This window comes from Patiria miniata, unplaced genomic scaffold, assembly GCF_015706575.1.
Source record: "Patiria miniata isolate m_02_andy unplaced genomic scaffold, ASM1570657v1 HiC_scaffold_6, whole genome shotgun sequence".
NCBI classification, from domain to species: Eukaryota; Metazoa; Echinodermata; class Asteroidea; order Valvatida; family Asterinidae; genus Patiria; species Patiria miniata.
Genome location: NW_024037073.1, coordinates 23,434,171 through 23,443,245, shown reverse-complemented (window position 1 = coordinate 23,443,245; position 9,075 = coordinate 23,434,171). Strand labels below are relative to the sequence as shown.

Sequence of the window (9,075 nt, the reverse complement as noted above, 5' to 3'; positions counted from 1 at the left end):
TGGGAATTTTAGATTTCAAAATTTTACTACCTTTCAGGTCAATTGAAACTTTACAGTTAATTTTGTATCCACAAAATAGTGTGAAGTTGTGCTTAATCAAGTAATACGGACTGATGACCCTAAATCTGAACTTCTGAAGGTTGCTGGTTCAAGTCCCACAGTTGGAGTTTTAGATTTTAAAATTTTATTAATTTTGAGGTCAATTGAAATTTATATTTTTTTCAAGTTTGAAACCAGTCCACACTTCTAGTCTAGCAAAAGCCAAAAAGTAAAAAAGCAAATACTTTTAGCTTGAAGCAAATAGTGAAAGCATTTGCTCTCATTTTTATTCATGCAAATAAAAGTTATGCTTAAAAATACGTAGTAAAAAAAAAGCAAATGCTAGTTTTTATACATACGACCAAATGTTTCAATGTTAATCATAATTGCATCGTTTATGTTTCAGTAATAGATTTGAGGACCTACATGGATCTGTTTGGGCCTACAACGACGCCCATTCACTGAGCGGATTCGGGATTTGCCCATCGAGAACTCGAAAAGATAGGAGAGACCAAGGCCAGTTGCTTTGGTAAAATTTTTCATTCAGGTAAGACAAACTTCCATGAAGACTCAACTCATTAGTTCAATTCCCCCCCCCCCCCAACTAAGCCCTAAGACAACACTGAGTGTACACTATTTACAAAATATGTCCGGTTTTATTTAGTTAAGTGGCTTTCAGGCTGTTAGTTCTCCCACATTTTAATGGTGGTCCCTCATTTGACATGTTGTCATCAAACGTTCTTTTGTCAAAGCCATCGGGGCAGAATATTTTTGGCATGCTGTTGGAAAGAACCAATTTTCAACTTTTGTTCTTGTGAAAATCCTGTTGCGTGACATCACAGCCTGTGTTGTGATGTGAATGAGTTCTACCTGATTGATAAACGTGACCCGACTCAGAGGTGGCATGTCTTGGTGACAGTCCCTCGCTTGTCAGCTGGTATGGAATGTCATTTGGTGACAAGTGAACGTCCTTATCCAAAGTCAAGGAGTAATGTCCCACAGTATCTCCGGGGTTATCCACGATGTTGCCGAGCGGCTCCGAATCCTCCTCAGACGTTATCGTCATGACGACTGTCTGCTCCATGTTCCCAAGGGTGCCCTCCGAGGACGACATCATGGCCATGTGTGAGATGTCCTGTGATTGGTCAGCCAGGTCTGGTACCAAGACTGTAGATTCAGCTGCAGATTCCTCGGGGGCTGATTTGGATAATGCGCAGGCCTGAGCGTACAGTCGTAGCTGTGCTAGATGGTGGTGCAGCAGCTGGGTGTGCTCCTCAGACATGTGTTGCAGTAACTCTTGCAAAATGGACTGGTTCTCGCTGTCGTTGGTTGGATGTTTCAAACTGGACGTGTGAATCATGGACAGCTGCTGCTTGAGTGACATGTTTGTGTTGGACAAATACTCAACCTGGAGGGCAAGACGGATGGGCAGAGAAATTATTTGTTTACAGATGGAATTTTAATAGACCAATCCATTAGGCTCTGCCCCATGATGTGTAACCAATCACAACCATGACAGCGCACACCAAAGTCTGACATTTATGCACTTCATGATGTGTGCAGTTGGAGCATGAATGCTTAAGAAGGCACATGTGTTGTTACCCAGTTATTTAGTGCAACTAGAGTTTGAGTGAAACCACGAATCCTCTACACAAGGATAAACGACACATCTGAGCTTGTGTACAAAATGTGTGCAACGGTTTGTCTGCATTTATCATAAGCAGCGTCAGCGCATAAAACAACGTAGAACGTGTAGCGTAGAACGTGTAGAAAATGTAGAGCAATGACAACAACAGTGCACACCATGATCGTCCACAGCCATGACAGCTGGCATCCTGACAGAAATCTGACCACTGAAAGAACGCAGTCGCATTAGTGTGCCTGCATTAGTTCTGATCAAGGTATGTCCCCCCTCCCACTTTTGAGAAGCGATTGACGCCCTTGGTACCTGTTGCATGCAGGGAACAAGATCCAAACTCATTCTTAGACCAAGACCAGATGGAATGCCCACTCACCTTTGTACGAAGCCTTTCTATAGTGCCTTTCATCCTGTGCTCTGTCTGGGCCCACGTGGTCCGCTCCTGCTCAAGAGTCTTCTCCAGACGTTCCTTCTCCTGCAGCAGCAGCGACAAGTTGTGCTCTGTGTAGCAAGTCTCGTCCTCCAAATCCTCTTTGCTTCCTTCGTCTGGTATCTCAATAAGGACAACTGTTTACGAGAGGGAAAGGTTGAGTAATTATCCTGGATAATAATTCCTGTAATAATGAAAGTCGGTCATCAAAAGGTCACTCCAGGTGTGGGCTACACAAAGAGGGCAAATGATGGGAGGAGTTTATGGAGTAGAAAGGTCGACATATGTGTTGCGCTTGAATGGGACAAATGATATGTAGCGGTAAAAACAGGATACAGGCAAGAAAGTCCAAAGTGATGCAGTGTGTCAAGAACATGTAATTCCTTGTAACTGGGTGCAAGCAATCCCTCACTTTTTCAAACCTTATTCCTAAAATTAGGTGGGCAAGGTGAAGGACAAATGCCAATATTTAATTAATTGTTGAAGTCAGCTCTCAAAATGTACTGCGACCCTGACTTATTAGATTTTTTTTGTTGCTTAGAACCTTCCTGAATCCTCCAAAATTCAATATACTTAAATAACACCAATGGCACACCCTTTGCACCTTGTAATTTCAATTTGTAAAATCCACTGTCAATATTGGCCCTCATCCACCCCAACCCCCTAAAAAAATGCTGAACTTTTGGTTGTTGTTTTATTTATTTTATTGACCAAACAAGTGCAGGAGTGAAGACAACTGTATTAAACATGCTGTTGTCTACCCATTCCCTTCTTCCATATGGATTCACGATATATCAATTGAAAACAAAGTGGGTGGGGGGTGGGGGGGGGGGGGGGGGGGGGGGGGGGGGGGGAAGAGTTCTTCCTTGCATCAAATGCCTCCCCCTTGGCTTTTTGGTCAGCTTCTTCTAATTATCCTTCACTGCTGGTGGCATTATCCACCTTAACCTCTGGGTAAATGCTGCAGGATTCTTGGAGGGTCAGGGTTAATATTCTTACCATCTTACCTTCCCCATTGGCAGTGCTCTGGCTCGGATCATTGATGCAGGCGTACTGGTACTCGATCTGCGGCTGCTGCCCGTCAGTCTGCTCATAGCCCCGGGGATGATGTGTCTGTCTCCGATGGCTGCTGTGACTGGGGGACTATGAGGTGTGTTACCAGGCTGGTACTGTTGGGTGCTGGGTCAGTGTATGTGGTGAAGATCTGGTTGACATCCTGGGTAAAATAGTGGAGTGAAGTCGTTAAGGTGGATAAAATGAGACTAAAACCTGCAGGGTTGCAAAAGATTCAATTTACGACACAAACGTACAGTGATAAATTTAGGTTCACAATTAATTGTTTTAAAAGGCACAAAGTGTTGGCATTTGATATAATCCACCCAAATCCTTGTTGAACTACCATACCTGCTCACAAGGTACATAAATTCAAACTGATTAAATTTATTTCATGTTTTTTTTTTTCATGCAGATTGTACAAGGGGACCATTACATCACAGCAACGGCATACTCAGTTGTCTAGAAGCAGCACTGAAACTGTGGATGTTCAAAAAATAAGTGCATTTTCAAACACTTTTAACCCAAAAGGTGTGTCTAATCATTCTCAAAAGAATGGATACTTGAGTCAAATGTTTGATTGTGAAATTTATTTCAGAGAGTCTTTTGACCCTAAATCCCTAGCATGATTTACTAGGAACCATACCCATCCTGGCAAATTCCAACACCATATGGGAAACTGCACACACACATATTTCTGACTTTGATTCTGGAGGTGTGCCAACCCAATGTAAAAGACTGTCAGTTTAGGGGTACTGTACCCATCCTGACAGATTCCAACAAAACATGTCGTTGGGGTTTGATGGATTGAGTTCTGTTATGGTTAAAGCTATAAATAAGTCCAATGAGTTTAGGAATTCAAGCATCAGGAATTTACAACATTTTCTGAGTGAACCATGGTAGTTTAACCACATGTGTAAACAGTGATCAGCTTATTACTGTTTAAAAGGAACAAATGTGTGCTTGGTCGGTTTTAATCCGAGCCGAAAGTGCGATAATTATCAGCACCCAGACTCCAACCAGTTTTATCAAACACTAATATCTGCTAAGAATAACCAGCCCAGGTATCTGTCAATTTCATAAAACTCCCACAAATGGCACTACCTTGTCCTGCTGTCCACTACCTTCAACTTATCTTAATTCAACTCAAAAACATTTTCACAAACATGGACCACAAGTCATCTTGTAGCATGACTTGTGAAGAGAAAGTGAAAACATTTTCCTTAACCTAAGACTTATTTCTTGGGATCCAGTCACAAGTATGCGAGCGCTTGGTCTTGTTCCCAAATGCAAACTCACCCCCAAAGTTGATGCCTTTATCCACGTGCTTGACCCTGTAGTGCGCCTTGAGGAGAATCTCATCAGTGAAGAGACTGTCCTGGGAGCAGAATGGACAGTGCAGATGCGGAGCCTTCATCAAGGAGTGGCTACACTCCCTGTCTGTGCATTGTATGGGCGTCCAGTCTGCCTCAGCGCCTTTCATCCGCACTGATGGATGCGCCTACAGTTGCAAAAAAAAAAAATTGAGAAAAATTGTCAACAATCAAATTTATATGTATGATGTAAAAAACAATTATGTAAATGTATAAAACAGCAATGCCAATAAAATCAGTAAAAAAACCCTCATTTTCTACTCAATCAAAACCTTCACAGAAATTTTCAAAGTGGAGGGGGGGGGGAACAAATTAGGCCAACTAAAAAAACAAAAACATGTTAAGCATCCCTGCCTGCTTCCTTTTTGGAGGCTGCCACCTTAGGCTCCTTTTATTTTTTAACCAATTTTTTTTTTTTTAATTTTGGCCTCTTACATTGTATCTGTTGCATCATGGAGCTATAAACACATTTCGATATAAAGCTGGTATGTAATTTTCTGAGTTTAATGGCAGCCATTTAAAACAAAAACCAAATGGCAGCCATCTTGAACAATAGCCCTGTCGGGCGACCATTTTGGAGGACAGAAAAACAAGGGCCTCTCGCTTCCTTTTTTTTCAAAAAGCAGGACCCTAACTCCCCCTAAGCATGTTCTTTTTGGAAAGATTCCCGTATCCGGCCATCACTTGTCAATGTCATCCCATGGAGGAAGGAATGGTCATCCTGTGCAGAATGAGACTGGTCTGAAAATGTGTGTTTTCTCAGTAAATACCCCAATAAATTCCCTGCTAAATTTGACTTTTTAAGGGCGATCGTGAAGTGAAGGGCCCCTGTTTTATTTTGATCGAATTAGAGTCAAAAATATGGTTTTTTTTGCTCAAAAATCACATTTACAATCAACACAGACTTTTCTCAATTCATTCTAGTGAGACCCGTTTTGCAATTGTGAACAGATTCTAGGGGTAGAAAACATGATTTTCCTGCGCAGTTTGTGCCTTGCGATTCGGCACACCGTGCGTGCTCACGGTACATCGCATGGTGATCGCCATCTTGATTTTCAGGTCGTGTGTTTTTCCCTAAAAAAAAAAAACCCTGCCCTCTATCTATGACATACCTGTTGATTGAGAATGTCGCAAACTAGTTTGGTAGGTCTAATAATTTTTAAAGTGGAATGTTCCCTTATATAGGAACCGGACCCTTCAATTCACGATCGCCCTTTATAGGACATATTATTATTATCACTTTCTGATGGCTGATAGGTCGCTGAAGGAAAACATTAGTGATGGCCAAATATGGGAATCTTTCCGAAAAAGCCTCCTAATCCTAGCACTATAGCCATAGCGAGCTGCAGCCATTCAAACTGGGCGATTTAACATTTTGCTTTTTTGTTTTTTTTATTATTTTTACGACGAGGTGTCCTAGTCCTACTACAAAATATAAATAATTTTTCAGAATCTCTTGGGTACCTACCAATGTCAATGAATAGCCATGTTCAATAACTCCTTTGCCTTGAATAATCACATAAATAAATTCTGGGGGAAAATATTAAAGGGGAGGTACATCATTGGCTTTTGCTGTAATTTTCAGAATTGAACTATTTGAGGGGTTAGTATGAAGTTGGATCAGTAGTTGAAAAATAGTTAGGTTTTTCCAATGGTGGTCGGCCGACCACCGTTGGAAATGTATACAAAAATACCATTTTCTTGAAAATGACTTCACACCAGGTGCCATGATTTTACAGGATGCTATAGACTGTCATTTACCAACATCCTAGTAAGGTATTTCGTAAAAACTTGGTAGTTTTATTTTTCTATGTTTGCAAATGGTGTATATTCCCTTTAAGTTGAAAAACTATAACTAGTGTTCAGCGTAAAGTTAAACAGCGCCCTCCAGGCATGATTTTACAGGATGCTATAGACTGTCATTTACCAACATCCTAGTAAGGTATTTCGTAAAAACTTGGTAGTTTTATTTTTCTATGTTTGCAAATGGTGTATATTCCCTTTAAGTTGAAAAACTATAACTAGTGTTCAGCGTAAAGTTAAACAGCGCCCTCCAGGCAAAAAGTGGTTTAAAGGGTTTTTCCAAAATTCGAAGCCAGCTACGGCTTCGTCTGTTATAATAATTTGAAGATTATGAAATTTCCACACAGCTACTCAGATGCAGAAAGCGTGAGTTGTCTAATAAGAAGAGACAAATAGGTGTTATTAGGCTTCCGTTACGGGAGACGTATGCGTCTCGTAAAAAAACAAAGACGGATGCGCGTCTGCGATGAAGACCGAGGTTTCGAAACAGCTTGCATGCTGCCAATCGAGCGACACATGAGGGCAGCATTCAACAACATAAACACGCGACTCGTGTAAATCTGCCGCTATCCGTATTCTTCTGACTCTGGTCTGAGTGGCTGAAAACCTTCTTATTTATTAGTATTACGTCAGTATCAGTACTACAAGTTTGTTTTCATTAAAGGTAACATTAATTTGGTTGAATTTAATAGCTATTTGTGAAATCTGCATTATTTTATTTAGTGAAATGTACTGCAGAAGTAGCCGTAGACGCACTGCGTTTATAGCGTAACTTGTTATGATGTTTCGTCGTGTGTTATTAGCCCGTACTAGTGTGGCCGTCGGTATGCTGCGCTGAACCTAAGGCCACACACCGTGGTCCGCGCACTACTGAGGACGTTTTCATAAAATTTGCAGGGAATTTCTTACATATGGTTGTATTCTACGATGGCCCATCTATCACTTCTGGTATGCTTAGGTGTAATGATGTTCAATTTTCCGAGATATTCTTGAATCTTTCTGGAGCCCATATGCACTATGAAGGGTACACACCGGTAAATCGATCCGCCAAGCTCATGAATAAAAGTTATACCCTCAAAATATTCGATATTAGAGAGTTCTGAGCGCCGTAAAATTGGGGAATTGAAGAGATATGGTAGTGAACCTCTGGCCCGGACTTGGGGCTTCCAATTCTGAGCATTTTGGATGCTATTGGGCTCGAAAGTGGCGCTATTTTGCCATGTTGTGGAGGGATCGTTTTTCAAGATGGCTACTTTTCCGCTTTGGGGAAAATAGGGGTCGTCTTCTTTGCGTGAAAATATCTCGAAAAGTCAATGGTCAACCCACCATAAATTGAAAAGAAATCGAAAGATGACACATTGATCATCATTTTTCTGTGCAGCTTGAATACCTGTGAGAGTTTTGAGTATTTTTAAAAGAATTTTGAAGTACGGGCATTTAGCACTAGTGTCTATGGGAGTTTATTTGCAGGTATGCACCCTATAAAGAATCACAAAGATGGCCGTTTCGCGCATGCGCTGTGCCGCGGCAGTGGTCTTTTCAGTGGGCGGAACCTACGGGGAGGGGGAAAAAGTGTTTTAAAGGTATCAACAAGGGTTTTTTTCCGTAACGGATGCTTCCAAATCATAAGGGAGCAGTAGGCTATCATCTGATTACAACAATTGATAGTTGAAAAGGGGGGGGGGGGCATTTTGAGCTTTAAAGTAGCTGGAACTCAATTTATTGTCGCTGGGGGCGCTCTACAGCTTAGCAGGGGCAAAACAATCACTATTTTCGGGCTTAATATCGACCTCGGATAATATTTTTCTTTCATTTTTTTTTTCAAAATATTGACTTTGGAGATATTCTGCTTGTCCTGAATGTGATTTTGTGTTAAAATTTAAAAGTTGCCTGCTATTATAGGGTACACACCGGTAAATCGATCCGCCAAGCTCATGAATAAAAGTTATACCCTCAAAATATTCGATATTAGAGAGTTCTGAGCGCCGTAAAATTGGGGAATTGAAGAGATATGGTAGTGAACCTCTGGCCCGGACTTGGGGCTTCCAATTCTGAGCATTTTGGATGCTATTGGGCTCGAAAGTGGCGCTATTTTGCCATGTTGTGGAGGGATCGTTTTTCAAGATGGCTACTTTTCCGCTTTGGGGAAAATAGGGGTCGTCTTCTTTGCGTGAAAATATCTCGAAAAGTCAATGGTCAACCCACCATAAATTGAAAAGAAATCGAAAGATGACACATTGATCATCATTTTTCTGTGCAGCTTGAATACCTGTGAGAGTTTTGAGTATTTTTAAAAGAATTTTGAAGTACGGGCATTTAGCACTAGTGTCTATGGGAGTTTATTTGCAGGTATGCACCCTATAAGCGCGAGTTGCAAATACGACGGCTGTTTCCTGTACCATGCATTTATCGTCTGGGGGCCACGTGCACTGATCTCTATTTAGGATCTACGGCACAGGAAACAGCCGTCGCATTTGCAACTCGTGCCCTCGCGCGCTCCACAAGCAATTTGCATAAACGCGACGTCACAGCTTGAGGTCATCTCTTGTCACATTCAAAATGGCTGTCATCACCGGACGTTTCACGAAGTTTCACGTTTCTTGAATTTGTGGAGTAATTGAGCTGAAAGCAGCCTAAATGATGTTTGCTATCTGGAACTAGGAAAACGACCGTAATACGTGTTCTGTCATGGCCCATAGACTTTGTGCAGGAGCTCTGAGTGGTGGCCCAGTATGGAT

At 41.5% G+C, this 9,075-nt stretch overlaps 1 protein-coding gene across 1 annotated transcript; it reads right to left on the bottom strand.

The window, feature by feature from the left end:
- Nucleotides 1–661: 661 nt before the first annotated feature.
- Nucleotides 662–4,644, bottom strand: LOC119743347. Its single transcript, XM_038219745.1, has 5 exons — nt 4,461–4,644; nt 3,508–3,512; nt 3,116–3,251; nt 2,055–2,245; nt 662–1,447 (listed from the first exon to the last, which is right to left on the bottom strand). The coding sequence occupies exons 1-5, from the start codon at nt 4,642–4,644 to the stop codon at nt 839–841; spliced, it is 1,125 nt and encodes a 374-aa protein (XP_038075673.1). The 3' UTR covers nt 662–838.
- Nucleotides 4,645–9,075: the final 4,431 nt, after the last annotated feature.